The 20,135-nt window shown below is 39.2% G+C and overlaps 1 protein-coding gene across 1 annotated transcript in view; it reads right to left on the bottom strand.

Moving 5' to 3' along the window:
* HMGA2 (high mobility group AT-hook 2) overlaps positions 1–20,135 on the bottom strand; it is a 140,157-nt gene that overhangs the window by 10,617 nt on the left and 109,405 nt on the right. The window contains exon 5 of the mRNA XM_027071318.2: positions 1,567–1,599. Coding sequence (XP_026927119.1) covers positions 1,567–1,599 — 33 coding nt within the window. The remainder of the gene's footprint in view (positions 1–1,566; positions 1,600–20,135) is intronic.

Genomic DNA, 20,135 nt, shown 5'->3' with positions numbered 1-20,135 from the left:
GCCCCGCGTCGGGCTCTGGGCTGATGGCTCAGAGCCTGGAGCCTGTTTCCGATTCTGTGTCTCCCTCTCTCTCTGCCCCTCCCCCGTTCATGCTCTGTCTCTCTCTGTCCCCAAAATAAATAAAAAACGTTGAAAAAAAAATTAAAAAAAAAAATAAAATGTCAAGCTTTTGTTTATATTTTGTTTTGTTTGCTATTGTTTACAAACACTCAAACACTGGTATTTATTTTTAGTTCCCCCTACCACTGCTGGCTTTTAGGAATGGGGGCAGCCCTGAGAAATTTTTTTCATGTTAACTCTCTTTTATGCTACTTAACACATACATGTAATTACGCTGACACATTTTCCCTGCATGCTTACATGTGTTTAGAAACTTCAGTTCTCTTTCAAGCAGCATTTGTAAAGAATAGTAGACACATAAGATTGCTCGGATGGTCTTTCCCAGTCAAAACAACATTGTCCCAAGAGAACAGGGTGCAAAGTACCTTTTTAGAGACCTCCAGAGAAAAGATCACATGGATATTTTCAATTATGTGAAAGAGATCTACAAAGAACTTGATAACCCACAACACCGGGTAACAACTTACTTCAGCAGTTTCTGTGTGATAAAGCCAGATCTCCTGGGTATCTCTTTAAACTTGGAAGGGGAGAATTGTGAGACATATTTATACTTTAAGAATGGTTAGCTTGACTCTTGGTTAAATTTACTCGTGGTTAATTTAATCTTCAGGTTTTTTCTTCCTTCAAGATCTACTTCCTCAATAGATACAATTCTTATGTTTCCATGTATAGATTATATGTAGGACAAAAACACCAAGCATAAAGAGTAAGAAAAGTAAACCTGGCTCCTCATTTTGATGTTGCCAACACCTCAGAAACTGTGATGCAGCCAAGAAGGCAGGACCTGAGGGTTCATCAATCTGCAAAATTGGTATGACTTAATTTCCCAGTTTCTCAGCCCTCTTTGAGGATGTTTTGGCTTATCCAAGGTTATGGAATAATTCAATGAACAGATATGTTTCCTGTCATGAATCATGATATATTTTTCAGCTAATAAGTCCTGTATCAAGTCAATGGAATATGGGTAGATAGAAGGAAAGGACAAAATTTGATGTTTAAGATTGGAAAACACATGGTAAGATCATTAAATATTTCGTATGAGGCACTGAAATAAAGATTTTACTTTTTAAAGTATTTATATTTGCTTTGTACACTTCAGGCCTTGATCTTCTAGGGTTTTCTTTTCTTTTTCCTTTTAAGATTTTATTTGTAAGTAATTTCTACACCCAACGTGAGGCTCAGCCTTGAAACACCTTAAGATCAAAAGTCCCAAAAGCTCCATCAACTGAGCTCACCAGGCGCCCCCTACGGTTTTTGGTGACACAACTCAGACTATGTATTCCTGGCTTTGTCTGAAGGACACAACGAATTTTCATGAATACTGGGATGCTGACATAATCAAAACTAGAAAAGGACACATTTAAGGTTTAATTTTGGGTTATATCTTTTCACTTTACTCTTTATCTTAATTGGAAGGAAAAGAAAATCATAATGCCCATCTCTTACCTGAGCAGGCTTCTTCTGAACGACTTGTTGTGGCTAAGGAAGAAACAAACAAAAAACCTGTTACATCTTAGAAGGAAACATACTTCATGACAATAATTAAGTATACGTGTTTCAAATATACACATTTGTCTGCAAAAATTTGGTTCTAAAATTAGATTCACGGGAGGTGTGAAAGGGCCTAATTTGCTAACATTTTGCTTTAAAAACACTCCGCTCTCTTGGGATACACTTTACATACGATACAACTCACCAATAATGTGTATAATTCAGTTTCTTTAGTACATCCGGAGAGTTGTAGTGTCATCATCATCACAACCTAATTTCAGAACATTTCACCTCCTCTAGAAGAAACGCCATACCCGTTATTATTGACTACCCCCCACTCCCTGCTGCCTGCCTAGTCACCCTGCCATCCCTAACCAACCACTCATCTCTCCGTCCCTGTAAATCTGCCTACTCCAGACATTTCAGGTAAATGGAATCATACAATATATGGTCTTTTGTGCCTGGCTTCTTTTACTTAGCGTAACGTGTTCCAGGGTCATCTGGGTCATACCATGCATCGGTCCTTCATTCCTCTTTATGACTCCATAACATCCCATTGTATGGCCACACCACATTTTGTTGATCCATCCGTCAGTCGATGGACATTTGGGTTGTTTCTGCCATTTGGCTATCATGAATAATGCTATGAGCATTCGTATGCAAGTTTTAGTGGAGACATGTTTTCATTTCTCTTGGGTAGTTTGGAGTGGAATTTCTGGGTCATACAGGTGACTCTAGGATAAACTTTTTGAGGAGCTGTCAGTATTTCAAAGCAGCTGCACCATTTTACATTTCCACCAGCAATGCATGAGGGTCCCAATTTCTCCACATACTTGTCAACACTTGCTGTTGCCTGTCTTTTTCGTTATAAATATCCCACTGGGTGTGAAGTTCGTCACTGGGGTTTTGATCTGATTTTTCCCTAATGACAGTTGAGGCTGAAAATCTTTTCATGGGCTTATGGGCAATTTATTTATCTTCTTTTTTTTTTTTTAATGTTTATTTATTTTTGAGAGACAGAGAGAGAGAGAGAGAGGGAGTGGAGGAGGGGCAGATAGAGAGGGAGACACAGAATCCGAAGCAGGCTCCAGGCTCCGAGCTATTAGCACAGAGCCCAATGCGGGTCTCGAACTCACGAACCGCGACATCATGACCTGAGCCGAAGTCGGACACTTAACCGACTTACCCACCCAGGTGCCCCAATTTATGTGTCTTCTTTAGAGAAGTATCTTCCAGATCTCTTGCCCATTTTCAAATGTGTCTTTTCATTATTGAGTTAAGAGTTCTTTATATGTTCTGGATATGAGTACCATCAGAATATGATTTGCAAATGTTTTCTACCATCCTGTGGGTTTGTTTGCTTTCCTGATGGTTTCATTTGCAGAATATTGTATTCTATCTATATCTGTATCTAATTACGTATATAGAACAGAATTCTCTTTTTTGAGTGAAACACCTAAGGGAAGTTTTTTCTACCCAGCTTAAATGAATTTTCCAATAATTAGAATATTAGAAAGATATTTAAACCATTCTTTGGTATTGTAAAGTTGGGATTTGAAGCACGAGCTTTTTGATGGATGACTTCAAACAAAGTGACTTCAAAGTACTCACTTTCACATCTGAATATGAGCCTTACTTCTTCTATGTACCTATCACGAGGGTTCGCAAGTCCAACCGAGCCACTCTGATGTGGCCAGTGACGCACTTTCGTGGCACAAATGAAAACAATAAAATTTCTACAGTTCTCCCAAATGACAGAAGTTAGGGTAAATTCACTATATCGTGGGGGCATACAGCTCCTATTCATTTTCCTTCCTCTCGGAATTTCTGTGATGACGCGATTGTCCTATGGCTGACGTATTAAACATGTTACATAAAGATCATCAGAGCTTTTTTTTTTTTTTTGGATGGACGAGATAAACAGTTTTAAAAATGGCAAGATACTTTTGTTCACTGAAAAGAAAAAAAATTCTGCCCTTTGACTTGAAAACCACAGGAGAGATGACATCATGAAAAGCCAGGTATGGAGACGATGTCTTCTCCAAGTGGAACTGAACCAAACGTGATTAGGACTGCTTGCCTCTGAGGGTCCAAAAGTGTGTGCTAAGAGAGTATTCATTTCAGAAGAGCCATGTGTCAGGACAGACCCTTTCTTCCTTCTCTTTCTTCCCGCCGATTACACCTGTACACATGTTTACTCCCAAACCGCTTCAAATCCCCACGCATTCTTGCAGGCTGACTGGTTTCTACTGCCCAGAAGTTCCCCTCCTCTTTTGGCTGAAGATCCCGCATTCATGTGGCTTCTGCGCACTGCGGGGCTCAATGAAATCCTCTGAAAGGGCTGCCAACTCACCCAATTTTCCATGAATTAGGTCCTGACACTTCAATGAGGGGAAAGACAATGTCTGAAACTCTGCCAGCGCTGGCTCCCGGCCTAGCCCGTGTCACAGAACCTCTCCCAGCTGCCCTTGCACACAGCACTTCATACTTTTCCGACCACCAAACAAACAGACCCTTGAACGCTCTCAGTGCCAGTTGGGGTTACGGCTGCCAGCATGTTTTCCCAGCCTCTGGCACCCAATGGCTCCAGACCGTGCCGAGAAAGTTTTTTGTTGTTGTTATTTTGTTTGGTTGTTATTTTTTTTTATGAATGGCTTGGATAGAAAATGCAGACGGAAGCATAATACTACAGCCATTCATAAAAAGGGAAAGGAAACAAACCGTAGTCTGGCAATCTTCGGAGACACCAAACAAACTGCAAGTCTCTTATCTTCCTTGAAGTATCTCCTAGCTTAGGACTAAGTGTTGATACCTAGAAAACAGTTGCCCCTTAGGATTCCTGTCATCAGAAACCGTATATCTCTGTAAGGATTGAATAATGTCAACTACGCACATCAATCTTTAGTGTGACCGGCAGGATACTTTCCTGCACCTCAATACATGAGTAATATTTTGCACATGCTTTTCCCACATAAAAACCAAAATCCTTTCTATTTTTAACAGCTGCCCCTTTATGACCAGGAGGTCCCAAGCCTTATTATTTCCATATTCCCCCCCCCCCCCCCCCCGCAGGGAAACTAAGGTAACTAAAGTAACTGAGGTAAATAGGGAGTTTAAGTAACCTCCCGGAGATCATTTTCTCAAGCTAAAACAACCTGGGTCTTCTAGTTCTTTTAATACCCTGTAAAACGCTCCGAGGAAACCCATCTTCCTCCTTAACCAAAAATCAATCAATCAATCAATCAATCAATTCAAATCCAGGTCCAATCCAGGAGGAGAATGGCCTTGATTTCCAACTCCAGATTCACCTTCTTCTTTGGGATCTCTCAGGATTCCCCACTGCCACCAGGGCCAGAGGAAGGCCATGGCTTCCCCAGCAGGGCCCAGGTCTGGTTCCACAGGCGACTCTAGGCGACTCCAGTCCTGAAGACTCCAGGCGACTACCAGAGGACGAGAGTTAGGTCCCAAAGCTCCAGCTGATTCTCTCTCCCCCACTGGAAAGTCTGCCTTTATTATCAAGTGTGGAGGGTCTAAGAAGTCCCTTTTAAAGGCATGGATTTCATAATGACTGTTCTAGTGCACAAATTAGCAAAGTCCTCTATAGTGGCTCATTTGGATGATTCTGCTGATTTTTTTTTTTAATTTTTTTTTTCAACGTTTATTTATTTTTGGGACAGAGAGAGACAGAGCATGAAGGGGGAGGGGCAGAGAGAGAGGGAGACACAGAATCGGAAACAGGCTCCAGGCTCTGAGCCATCAGCCCAGAGCCTGACGCGGGGCTCGAACTCACAGACCGCGAGATTGTGACCTGGCTGAAGTCGGACGCTTAACCGACTGCGCCACCCAGGCGCCCCTCTGCTGATTGTTTTTTAATAAGTCCGTGCCCATGAGTTCCTACAGCTTGGGCACCTTGTCGACTTGGTGTGCAAACCCCTTCGTGCCCTGAAATCTGAGGTACTTTAAGTTATTAAGAGATAGTTACACCTTTCAAAAAGTTTGTAATGCAAATCTCTCGTTCGGCCGTTGTATTTAAACATCTAAAATACAGTAGGTAAAAGACAGCTTTCCAGCCAGAATGAAATGACATCATCAGCGACTACAAAGGACTTCGAAGGAATGCTGTGGGTTAATACAACGTTAAAATCAAACCGTGAGAACTAAAAAGACCCCATCAATAGAACAGATCACGTAAAGATGAAGAAAGTCCCTCTTCTCACCACATGGGCTCCAAAGTTTGGTTCTCTGCAGGCTCATCCTTCCATTGCACTAGTTCAGCCAAATTCAATGTACCGTCTTTACACAAACAAATATTATTGTTAAAGTTTGTACGTAGCGTAGGATACAGCATGCTAAGAAATCACAAAGGATACTAAACGAAAAGCACATACTTTTGGATTTCGGAGATCATAGGGCAAACCAGTATTTCTCCAAATGAAAGGAAAACAGTTATTGATTTTTTAATGTCCACAGAGTATTTTGGTTTTTGAGATTTTACAGAAAGACACTTGTAAAGGACATGGCCTGCCACACCATCTATTTCAGAATAATTAAGGGGTTCCCTAGCCCTTCTGAGAATCCAGCCTATGGTTCCAGGGAGTCTAGATATTTAAAGCTGATACTTAGACAGCTAAGCCACCTTTCTAGTAGGCATTGAAAGAAAATCCTTCATAACAAAGGACCTAGACATTAGTAGCTCATTTTTAGTACTAATCTCAACAGTAAATGAAATGAGGCTGGAATTGGGCTTACCAACTTAACTTTTTAAAAAAATCAGGCTCAGTGTGCAGTAAAGTGAGGATATCCTTATGAAAAAAGTCTCAAGTTAACCTCTGAAAGAAAATAGCCCTTCATTTGGATCTTTGTACAGATGGGTCTTTTGGTTTCATGTAAGCAGCAGATTTTTAATCTAATTATATCTTTTGTTTTTGCCAGCCAGTGGGAGGAGGTTTTGTCCACTTTGCTTGAAAATCATAAGACCGTTGTTCCATCAAGAGGTACTTCTGTTCCCTAGCACAATCTTCTCTTCATGTGAATTGGTTTTCATTCTCACGGCAGTTTAGAGTAAGACAGATCCCCTAGCTGTTTACTAAAAGAGGATTTTAAAACCCTCATTTCTTCTGTGAGACATTTAAGGGGACTTTAACTTCTCCCCAAATAACATCTCACAGGTAAGTTTAGCTTTAAGAATTTTTAAATTACATATGGGATACTAAAACGTTTGCTAAATAGATATTTGCTTTTAGACCTCCAGAGAGTCCTTTAAAAAAAAAAGTTACTTATTTTTCAGAAAGAGAGAGCGAGGGGGAGAGAGAGACACAGAGTGCGAGCAGGGGAGGGGCAGAGAGAGACAGAGACATAGAATCTGAAGCAGGCTCCAGGCTCCGAGCTGTCAGCACAGAGCCTGATGCAGGGCTCGAACTCATTAACCGTGAGATCATGACCTGAGCCGAAGTAGGACACTCAACTGACTGAGCCACCCAGGCACCCCTAGACTTCCAGAGAGTCCTTTATGCCTAAGTCAGCACGTTGAAAGGGTGGGGCTTATGACTGCAATTGTAACCACACAAGTACAACTGCCTTCATATTTTGCCCAAACTGATGAATGCATCCCTACCGTTTGGAGAAAATTTCATTAAGTAAGATGGAATTCATTCATTAAATTGGCCTACTGCTCAATGACCTCATCTGCTTTCTGGACTAAATTAATTGGTTATGTGTAGTAAAAAGTATCAAACAAATTCAATAAGTAGACACAGCCCAGATTCTACACAGGCAATTGTCCAGTTTCTCCATAAACACTCCAAATATGACCATGAGCCATGAGGGCCAGCAGGAGCTGCAAGTCATGTGGTGTACATGCCTATGGGAGTGCTTTTTGACTTGTATTTTGAACAACACCCTTTTTCACCCTTGTCCCCAATAGTTTAAAGGCAAAAATATGACCATTCTTTCTGTCTCTAACCAAGATTCATTTCCATTTCTGTGCTGAGAAATATGCTTTTCACCCTCTGAAATTTCACAATGCCATTTTGGATATATTTTCTTTGAACATGATATTAACCCAACTGAAGGGAGACTACTATCATCAAGAATGAAAACTCTTTCCTGCTTTTCATGAAATGATGTATCAACACATTTGCTCACGATCTTCTGGATTCATAGTTTTGAAACTTCAGTACTCTAGAACGTCAAGATTTGTATTTGGGTTCCTTTAACAAAATGAACATGCTCTACAGGTTTTGAACCCCTTTTTTTTTTAGGACATGAAAACCTCTCCCTCTCCTTTTACAAATCAGATCGCAAGTGGAATCCCCCAACAGAAAGCAGACAAAATGAAAATGGTCCTTCTGACAGGAGTATCAGTGCCTCATTCACGTGACTTCCACTCCAACCCATTCCTGGCCCTCTAAGATGCCCCTGGAGCCCCTCAATGGAACACCAGAGCTCCAGGGAAGGTCAAATAAAGGTCCCCGATCTTCAGATGCAAATCCTCCACCGACCTGTATCACCAAGATAGGCAGAGGCAGAGCAATCCCGTTCACTCAGCATGATTTAGACTGTTGTTAGGTTGAACCATATGAGCTTGCATTTGTGTTTGTCAAAAACAGCGAAACGGCAACAATTTCATAGAGTTTGGCCCAACAGACTCGAGGTGAGGTGACCATTCTCCTTATAAGTTTGGTGATTTGTCATTAGGCTCTGGTAGCCTGTAAGTACTGTGGATTTTTACGGTGCACCTAGATCCTGCACTCAGTTTCCCATGCTGCTCCACCCTGGCTCCTGATCCTGATGCTTATTTTGCCAAAGTCCTGCCAGACTCTGTGGTCTGGTGAGAGGGGGGATTTGCCTATCCTAAGGATGGTGCTCCAGTTTTCTCGTTTATTCTGCAGCTGTTCTCCCAGTCGACCATGGCGGCCTTTGTGACCATCTAGCTAACCTCTTCTCGCACCCACACAAGCCCTTCTGAATTCTACTTCTTCACTGAAACTGAACGGCTGGAATACTCTGTATATAACAATTCCTGGCGGCTCTCCAGGAAAGCTCTAAAAGGAAACAACATGTAACTTCTCATTTAATTTAGAATGGTCAACTTCGGCTGTTGCCACGCGTACAAAGAAGTTGAGTTCAGAGTATTCTCTAATGCCAAGCGATCCCGTATTATTTACCTAAGATTTTTTTTTTTTTTTTTTTTTGGTAATTAGCTAGGAACCCGGGGTGTCTAAAGTTTGAAGAATTTATTTCAGATCAAATATTGGTGTGGCAGTGTGAGGATGCGACTCAGCTACAGCTGTACAAATCCCATCTCTGTTGCACAAACCACTTTTCTTGGGCGGGAAGTCTTGTTTTCATGGCTTCCTCAGTTGAGAATGATTGTGCCCCCTTGTGGTGGGAGGCCTTAGTACACAGAAACCACCGACCACGACTAGCTGGTGACAATTTTCCGCCAGCTTAGAAAAAGCTTGAGTTAGGTCATAACTTCTACTTCTTGTGCCTCCTGTGTGCAGTGAGAGATGACTATGCAACGTGTGTACACATGTAGCCCCGGATGGTTACAATTTGACAGCAACATCTGGCTCTTATAGTGCAAAGGAGATTTTGTAGTTCTCTGTACAAAGTCTCCTAAGAAGTGATAAATCTATGGGGAGTTTTGGCAAAATCTCTGGAATTTCTGCTTGGTATTGGGGGGAAGGGGAGGTGTTCTTTATTTTATACTCTACTTGGCTTCACTCTTAGACTTCAATGCAAAAGACAAAAGTAAGCCTCATTTTAAAAGTATTTATTGGATTACTGTAGCAAAGCGTCCTCACTGCGGCTGGGCTCATTTCATCTATTCAAGAATGAGAATAGGCACAATCGGCTCTAGCTAGTGTTCATTAACATCAGCCTGGGTGTGTATGGCAACGCCACAGCAGTTCTCATGAGAAAAGATTTGGGGGGCCAATACTTCGGAGTCTTAGCCGACCTTCTGGTGCCTTTCAGACACCTCCAGAACGGAGGGCAAAAATCAACAGGGGACCCTTTAAAAATTTCAGTGTCCTGATTAGCTTCAAAAGCCAACCATCTATAATCTGATGAAGGTATTTATTGGCTTATCAAATCCTAATTGATATTTGAGAAACTATACATCAGATGGGGACTGGGTGCACAGAATGAATAATAAACGTTTCCTGGCCTCAAGAAGCCTAGAGTCTAAGGACATAGATATTAGAATACAATATGCAATTTTAGATTATTTTTAGATTTTTAGATTTAGATATTAGAATACAATATGCAATTTTAGATTATTTTTAGATGATTTTTCTATGTTCAATGCAATCTCTTATGTTCAATGGAATTTTAAGTGTAGAGGGGCATAGTCATGATTATTTGCCTTCTAATAGGGAAAATGAGAAAGTAGAGATAGAAGGGAAAAAAGGATGTAGGAAGCAATTTGACGATTTGATGTAGGAGAAGAGTATCACTTCTTTCCTAAGCTTAAAAATCAAATCAAAACAAAAAAAGATGTAGTATGGGGGTAATGTCAAAATTGCGGTTAGTCTTAAAATGATACTGTGATGTGCTCCTGAGTTATAGCATTTCATAGGCATTTTTATTTTATAGAAGATGACCATGCTTTGGGGATACAAGGCATTCTAAAGTGAACAGCCACACACAGGTGGGGCAAAGGAATACACGGTCTCGTGAGTTGACTTTTCATTTCCATGCTTGCCAATTCTCCAAGATTTGGGGAGGAAACTCACCCGTAGGCGAAAATTTCACCTGAGTGAAAATGGTGAGATTAACATTACTCCACAGAAAAAGAATCCATCTGTTTCAGTCCTATTTCCTTATTCTATAAGTTTTTAAGCACAAACACTACTTATTGTTTAAAGGCTCAAATTCTTTCTTTCTTTCTTTAGATATTTCTTTTTCCCTGCGTATGACCATTCATATAGCTAGTGCACTTTGCATATGCACACATGGTTAATAGCACCAAAGTAAAATGAATAATTGTTTGAAACCCCATGATGCCGGGTTTCAGCAAATCGAACACATGCACAGACGCTGAGGGCTGAGTTCGAACTTGAGCTAATGTCAACTTTAGCCAGGTAGAAAGACTAATTAATGTTCAATACTGGATGAAAATAGACACCTACGACATAATGGAAATTAAATGATATATTATTGAAGATGAACAATAATTAATACTCCAGGTTGGCTGGTGGCATACCTGAAAGTCCATTTAAGACATAATGTCTTCTTAACGTTTGACTGATTATTCAGATAGTCATCATATGAAACTGGATTGGGACTTTTTTTACATAACCAATTTTATATAATATTTATGCCTTTTCCTGTGTGGTTGGCCATTTGCTTCTGATAGACACAATGTGATTTTTAAAGTAGTTCTAATTACTTTTATTTGGATGAAAGAGATTTAGAATCATTACCTAGAACATTTCTTTGGGACATCAGCATCATGGTGGGGGGAGTCATTCCTTTTTTCTGTCCTCTCTGATTTACAACTACTCAGACATCCAAAACAGAAAAAAAAAAAAAAAAAGTTGCCCTTGCACAGCACATCAGGACACCTGAGAGATCCACTGGACTGCAGAGGAGGTGGCAGAGTTAGGGAAATGGCAGTGGAGCCCACAGCAGCCAACGTAGTGATGGCAGAGAGAGGGTGGCAGCTGACCAGCAGTAAGCCAGCAGAACTTTTCCAGCAAAGGAGGTGGAGGGTAAATGTGGCAAGTGAAGGTCTGCTTGGTCATGTCCTACAGCTGGAGGGACCCCTTGCTCTCTCTGAGAAAAGATGGCAGTGACTGGGGTGGGGAAGGAAAGGAAAAGGAAGTAGGCACACAAAGAACCGAAGGAAATCTCTCCTGCTATCCGCCCCAGGAGTCAAGAGGATTGCCCATGGACCACTGGGATCCTTCTACCTTGAGAATATCCTTACCGGGCAGTGGGCATACCTAATGCCCAAGTGCTCAGTACACATATCTCCTCCTTTGCTGCCACCTTTTCCTTCCCCGCCCCCCTCCTTTTAATATTTGCTGCCAACATTAGTGGGGAGTCAGCTCTGGGTAAAAGAAACCAAAAACATGTGCTACAGCGCCACCTTCTGGAAAACAAAAGGAAGGTTCTAAACTACCGCCTATTGAACTGCTAGAATCAAAGTAAACAAAACCATGCCTAAAAAAGAAACGTATTCCCTATTTCTGATGTAGAGGCAGAGGCACATCTCGTCAAACACCATGAAAAACCATGGTAAAACAGTACCACGAAAAGTGACAATTTTCCACCAACTGAGCCTAAAGACATGGAATACTGCAACCTAACTGATAAAGAACTGAGAAGAGCTGTTATAAAGAAATTCCACAAGCTACAAGAAAATTCAAAAGTTCACACAACGATCTTAGGGATAAACAGGAGTATTTTACCAAAGAGATTAATATTAAAAAAGTATCAAACAGAAATTCTAAAGCTGAAGACCTCAATAAATGTGATGAAGAATGCATTAGAATGCATTGGATATAAAGCAATCATATGAAAAAGAGAACTAGTGAGCTTGAGGATAGAAATATAGGAATTATTCAAGTGGAAGAGGGGACAGAAAAAGATTTTAAAAAGTAAAGAAACCCTCTGAGAACTATTTGACTCCACTGGAGGAGCCAACATAAGAATAATGTGTATCCCAGAAGAAGTGAGGGAGAAAGGAGCAGAGAGCATATTTAAAGAAATAATAGCTGAGAAGTTCCCAAACCTGGGGAAGGAACTGGACATACAAGTCCATGAAGCTAATAAAATACCTTGCTATCTCAATGCAAAAAAAAATCCCGTCTTCAAGACACATTATATTAGAAATATAAAAAGTCAATGGTAAAGAAATAGTTTTAAAGGCAGCCAGGAGAAAAAAGGTAGTAACTTACAAAGGTATTCCCATTAGGCCACTGCAGATTTCTCAGCAGAAACTCTCTGGGCCAGAAAAGAATGGAATGACATATTCAAAATACTAAAAGATAAAAACTTTCAGTCAAGAATACGCTACCTGGCAAAATTATCTTTCAGATATAAAGCAGAAATAAAGGCTTTCCCGGACAAACACAAGCTGAAGCAGTTCACTACCACTAGACCTGTCTTATAAGAAATGTTGCAAGGGGTTGTTCAAGCTGAAAAGGCAAAGGTATACAAAACTCTGATAAGGTGAAAAACAGAATTAGAACTGTAACTCTTTTTTTGAATGTTATGTTAAACGCAACTATAGCATAAAGGTTATAAAAAAAAGGATTAAAAATAACCATCACTACTACAATTTGGTAACATACTCACAGCATAAAAAGATAATTTGTGACATCGAAAATATAAAAGGGGAAGAGTAAAAGGATGGAAACTTTATAGGTAAAAGAAGATAAATTTCTATCAGCAGAAGAAGGACTATTTTATCAATGAGATGTTTTATGTAAACTTCTTGGTAATCACAAAGCAAAAATCCAGGGTAGAGACATGAAACATAAAAAATGGGGAGAAAGAGCAAATCAACATGGAAAACCACAAATTTACAAAGGTAAACAGAAACAGAAGGAAAAAGAAACAATGGAGAAACAAAATAACCAGAAGACAAAAGATAAAATGGCAGTAGTAAATCCTTACATATCAACAATTACCTTAAGTGTAAATGGATTGATCTCACCTATCAAAGGGCACAGAGTGGCTGGATGCACAAAAAAAACCAAGACCCAATTATATGCTGCCTATAGGAGACTGATTTTAGCTCTAAAGAAACACACATGCTCAAAATAAAAGGATGGAAGGTGATATTCCAAACAAATGGAAATCTTTAAAAAGAAGGTGAGCGTGGCCATAGTTATATCTGGCAAAATAGACTTCAAACCAAAACGTGTAACAACAGACAAAAAAGGCAATATATAATGATAAAGGGGTCAATGTCAAGAAAATACAGCAATCTGGGGCACCTGGGTGGCTCAGTCAGTTAAGTAAGTGTCTGACTCTTGTATTTGGTCATGATCTCATGGTTTGTGGGTTTAAGCCCTGCGTTGGGCTCTGTGCTGAGCGACGCTTAACCAACTGAGCTGCCCAGGTGCCCCTATGAAATATATTAAGGAATTAATAACATGTCTTAAGGGTGAAATAGACAACAATACAATGATTGTAGGGGACTTCAATACCATTGTCAGCAATGGATAGATTGTCCAGATAGAAAACAAGGAAATGTTGGAACTGAATCACACTTTAGAACAAATGAACTTACTAGACATAAACAGGACATACTATCCAAGAGCAGCAAAATACACATTCTTCTCAAGTGCACATGAACATTCTCCAGGACCTATCATATGATAGGCCACAAAACAAATCTTAGCAAATTTAAGAAGACTGAAATCATACCAACTATCTTCCCTGACCACAATACTATGAAACTAGAAATCAACAAGAAGAAAGTGAGATGATCTACAAATATGTGGAAACCAAACAACAAACTTCTGAACAACCTTTGGGCCAAAAAAGAAATAAAAAACAATTTGAAACAAATAAAAATGAAAACACAACACATTGAATATTATAGGAAGCAGCAAAAGTGGTTTTCAGAGGAAAGTTTATAGCAATAAATGTGTATATTAAGAAATTAGAAGGCTCTCAAATAAACAACCTAACTTTATACCTTAAAGAACTAGAAAAAGAAGAACTAATTAAGCCCAAAGTCAGAAGAAGGAAGGAAATAATGAAGCTCAGAATGGAAATAAATGAAGTAGAAATGAGAAAAGCAATAGAAAAAAAAATCAGTAAGCCTAAGAGCTGGCTCTCTGAGAAAATAAACAAAATTGACAAAACTTTGGCTAGACTAAGAGAAAAAGAAAACTCAAATAAAAAATTAGAAATGAAATAGGAGACATTACAACTGATACTACAGATATACATAGAGTCATAAGAGACTACTAAGAACAATTACATGCCAACAAATTACATAACCTAGAAGAAATGGATGTGTTTCTAGAAACACATTACCTACCAAAACTGAATCGGGAATAAAGAGAAAATCCGAACAGACCAATAACTAGTAGTGACTGACTCAATAATCAAAAAGCTCTCACCAAAGAAAACTCTAGGACCAGATGGCTTCTAGAGAATTCTACCAAACATTTAGAAAAGAATTAACACCAATCCTCCTCAAACTCTTCCAAAATATTGAGAAGGAAGGAACACTTCCAAACTCATTCTACAAGGCCAGCATTACTTTGATACCAAAGCCAGATGAAGAAACCACAAGAAAATAAAATCATAGACCAATATCCCTGACGAATATAGATGCAAAAATTCTCAACAAAATATTAATAAACCAATTTGAAGAATATATTAAAAGGATTATACATCATGACCAAATGGGATTTACCCCTGGGATACAAGGATGATTTGACATACAAATCAATAAATGTAATACCTCATATGATCATTTCAACAGACATAGGGAAGCATCTGACAAACTACAACCTCCTTTCATGATAAAGACCCTTAACAGAATGGGCAGAGAAGGAACATACTTCAAAGGCCATATATGACAAACCCACAGCTAACATTATACTCAATGGAGAGAAATGGAACATTGCACTTACGATCAGAAACAAAGCATGGATAGCCACTCTCACCACTCCTATTTAACATAGTACTGGAAGTCCTAGCTAGAGCAATCAGGCAAGACAAAGAGGCAAAAAGCATTCAAATTGGAAAGGAAGAAGTAAAACTTGTTATTCGCTGATTATACAATCCTATATATAGAAGATCACAAAGAATCAGTCAAAAACCTGTTAGAATTAGTCAACAGTTTCAATAAAGTGGCAAGACATAAGATTGACATACAGAAATCAGTTGTAGTCCTTTACACTAATGATGAAGCATCTGAAAAAGAAGTAAAGAAACCATCCTATTCATAATTAAAAAAAAACAATCAAATACCTAGGAATAAGTTTAACCAAGGCAATGAAAGATCTATAAAATGAAAACTACAAAACTTTGCTGAAATAAATTGAAAAAGACAAACAAATGGAAACGCATCCCATATTCATGGATCAGAAGAATTAATATTGTTAAAATGGCCATACTACCCAGAGCCATTTATAGATTCAATGCAATCCGTGTCAAAATACCAAAAGCATTCTTTATAAAAATAGAAGAAACAATCCTAAAATTTGCATGGAACCACAAAAGACTCCAAATAACCAGAATCGTCCTGAGAACAAAGCTGGAGGTACCATGGTTCCGAATTTCAAACTACACTACAAAGCCATAGTAATAAATATAGTATGGTACTGGCACAAAAAATAGACACATAAACCAATGGAACAGAATAGAGAGTCCATAATTAAACCCCAGTATATAGGGTCAGTTAACATTCAGCAAGAGAGCCAAAAATACCCAATGGGGAAAAGATAGTCTCTTCAACAAATGGTGCTGGGAAAATTGGAGAAACATTCAGAACAATGAAATGAATGAAACTGGATCCCTATCTGACACCACTCACAAAAATTAACTCAAAGTGGATCAAAGACTTAAACATAAGACCTGATGCCATAAAACTCCTGGGAGAAAATATAAGTAAGAACCTCATTGATATTGGTCTCGACAATAATTTGGAGGGTCTGACGCCAAAAGCGCAAACAACAAAAGAAGCAAATCAATTAGTGGGACTGCATCAGACTCAAAAGCTTCTGCACAGCAGAAGGAAGAGGTAGCAAAGTGAAAAGACAACCTACAGAATGGGAGAAAATTTTTGCAAACCATGTATTAGATAAGATCTGAATATATAAAGAACTCAGTCTACTCAATAGCAACAATAACAAAACAATCTGATTAAAAAATGGGCAGAAGAACTAAATAGACATTTCTCCAGAAAGGACATCAACATGGCCAACAGACACATGAAAAGATGCCCAGTATCACTCACCATCGAGGAAATGCAAATGAAAACCACAGTAAGATATCACCTCATACCTGCTAGAATGGCTGTCATCAGGCTTTCAAGAGACAAGAGGTGCTGGCAACAAGGTGGTGAAAAGGCAACCCTTACCCACCGTTGGTGGGAATGTAAATTGGTCCAATCACTATGGAAAGCAATATGCAATAGGAAGGTTTCTCAAAATATTAAAAATAGATCTACCAAATGATCCGCTTCTGGGTATATACCTAAAGGAAATGAAACCAGGATTTTGAGAAGACATATGCACTCTTAGAGCATTATCGATAATAGTCAAAACATGGAAACAATCCAAATGCCCATCAACAAATGAATGAATAAAAAAATGTGGTACCTATACACAATGGAATATCATTCAGCCATGAGAAAGGAAGCTCTCCTTCCATTTATGACAACATGGATGGACCTTGAGCACAGTATGCTAAGTGAGATAAGTCAGACAGAGAAAGACAAGTACTGTATAATATCACTTGTACATGAATATAAGAAAGTGAAACCTGTAACAAAAACAAAACAGTAAAATGGTGGCTACCAGGGATGGGGTGATGGAGGAATAAGAGACGGGGGGGTTTAAGGTACAAACTTGTAATGAGCAGTAAATAAGCCATAGAGATCAATGCGCAGGACAATGAATAGAGATAGTAATACTGTACTACGCTTAGGTAATAACTACGTAACGCTAAATGTTGCTACGTCAGCAATCATCTTATAATATATACATATATCAAAGTCACACACTACACCTTAAACTTATAAGATGTTACCTGTTAAATTTATTCAATTAAAAAGTATTTGGTTCTAAGAACATCCATCTAGTTCTTAGACTAAAGCACTTAAAAATAGTTTTACAAAATGATGTTTGAGTATTGAGTATTTCCCAGCAGCCATAATAGTTACACATGGAAATTGAATTTAAAAAGCTGAATCATGATTTTAGGCATTTCCTTTCCTTAAGGAAGGAGTCAGTAAATTTATTTGTAATCTCTTACGTTCTCAAGGACTACAAAGGGATAGTTTATGGGTTGTGAGCTCTACGATACTTAACTGAGTCATATCTCTCCTAGAACCCTAATTTAGCAGTATTTTCTTGGCACTGTGTAGGGCCGACTTTAGCAGTTGAGTTGTTTTCCTTGGAGGAAGTTTAATATTCAATCCGAGAAATGTTAACTATTCCCGAACATTAGCTTATACCCTTTAATTTTTTAAACAGTTGTAGAAGGGAGTTCTCTTTCTTCCACATTCTCACACTTCCAGAGTGCACCCAGCACCCCGGTCTTTCCAAAAAATACCTTCTCCCTGGACCCACCCTCAAGGTTTTCTCTGGATTAATGTCCCTTTCTTCAGACTCCGTAAGTTAAAATGCCTCCTTCCTTCTTCAGAAAACCAAACATTTCATTCAGCTTGTCTCCAAAATCGCTACTTCAAACTCAAGTGGAACTTCAGGCAACCCCTGGACTACCTAACTCAGGTCAACTGCTCTAAAATTGATAATTCTGGAATCGATACACTGTCAGTTTGAAAACGACGTATCTTTGCTTATACTATTCCAAAAACATCTCTCTGAGCTGCACTTTCTGGTCACCTCCATCGAATCAAACATTTTTAAATTACAACGCAGGATGAGATCACATGACTTCATTGTAGGTCAATCGCATGACAATAACACAGCAATGTAGAGTTTACAACGTGACTTAGCGTGTACCTCACAAACGACCATCTGAAAGAAGTGATGCTGTTCAGATTTAGACCCAAAGAAGTGGGATTCTAAAGCAGCGAATGACTTACAAATGGTGACAAGGCCGTATATAATGAAGCTGTCGTATATAACGAAGCTGCCGTATATAACGAAGCTGCCGTATATAACGAAGCTGCCACTTCGTTGTAGAGCTTCACGTCTCTCGTTCTTCCCACCATACCACACTGCTCCAGCAAGGAGCTTATTGTACGCTTGTGTTTTTTTAATGAAAATCCAGTGCTATATGAAAACATCTTCTCTCATCCATAAAAGTAGCCTGTTTTTTTTGAAAGAATACAAATCTAGCTTTCCAGGACTACAATTTCACTAAGAAGAAAAATGGAAACATGAAGAAACAATGGAAAATTCCCAGAGATTCTTCACAAACAGGGTAATTGCCCACCCACCTGGCTCAGCGGCTAACACACTTCGTCTCTTCTGCATGGAGTAAAAATTTAAAAAAAAAAAAAAAAAGGTTTTCTTATTAAGAAAAACTGCATTTGAATGAAACAATTTAAGATCTTAGTTCAAAAGAATGTTTCTAATATACGTGGAGGACCAATCAGTATTAGAACTCTATTTTCACAATAGCAGCTTTGCTCTCAAAAAAGTGTTTTCTCATCAAAAAGTTCAAGATGGGATGGGGCGCCTGGGTGGCTCAGTTGGATAGGAGTCCGACTTCGGCTCAGGTCATGATCTCCTGGTTCTTGGGTTCAAGACCCGCATCAGGCTCTGTGCTGACAGCTCGGAGCCTGGATCCTGCTTCCTATTCTGTGTCTCCCTCTCTCTCTGCCCCTTCCCCGCTTGTACTCTGTCTCTGTCTCTCTCAAAAATGAATAAATGTTAAAAAAATTTTTAAAGAATAGTTCACGATGCCTCAGAAATATAAATAGCATCTTGTTTCTCACTAGATTTCTATAAAAGCGTCCCATCCTGCTATTCTTATCTTTATATGTATATACTCATACATACGTACTTTCCTTCATCCTTTTCTTTTATTCCCTTCGAAATGTCTGTGGGAAAAAAATGCAGGCAAGATTGTGGAGGCTAAAATTTCTGAGATAATTGCTAATGATCTTTTTTGGTGTGTTTCTTTCCCTCCTGTTTATCACCTGTTCTAACACGTGATCATATTTACAATTTTAGCTGTAAATTCCACGGTGTCTATGACATAGGAAATACATGATCACAGTTCCTGTATCCATGGTGTTTATAATCTTATGTATTATATATTATTGTCTGTGACCAACACGGAGGAAGAATAAAGATGCCTGCTTCCCACACAGACGCCATACAGGTTCTTCCTCCTTAGGCCCTTCACCTACAGCATCGGACATCTCCCCTCCTCCTTTCCTGTGGCTTTCAACTCAAGAAATCTGTGAGTCTCCTGCCTTTAATCCCTTGTTCTGTATGGTCACTCCATTCACTGGCTGGTGCTTTTGTACATGCGTTCATTTCTTTGGAATGTGACCACCCATGACACTTATTTTTTACCCATGATATATATAAATACACACTGCCATATAGAGGGAGTCATTTAAAACACTCCATTTAAAGCCAGCATATATGTGTATAATATTTATATATATTTACATTAAGGCACAATTACTAGTCAAAGCTATGGACGCTGACCACTTCATGCTCCAACCTCAGAGAAGCTGTGCAGACCACAACAACAATGGAAAATTCCCAGAGATTCTTCACAAACAGGGTAATTGCCCACCCACCTGGCTCAGCGGCTAACACACTTCATCTCTTCTGCATGGAGTAAAAATTAAAAAAAAAAAAAAAAGGTTTCTGGGTTCTAAACCCAAACTTGCC

The sequence above is a fragment of the Acinonyx jubatus genome, chromosome B4, assembly GCF_027475565.1.
Source record: "Acinonyx jubatus isolate Ajub_Pintada_27869175 chromosome B4, VMU_Ajub_asm_v1.0, whole genome shotgun sequence".
Classification (NCBI taxonomy): Eukaryota; Metazoa; Chordata; class Mammalia; order Carnivora; family Felidae; genus Acinonyx; species Acinonyx jubatus.
The sequence above is the reverse complement of the archived record's forward strand: the minus strand, read 5'-3'. Positions and strand labels throughout refer to the sequence as shown.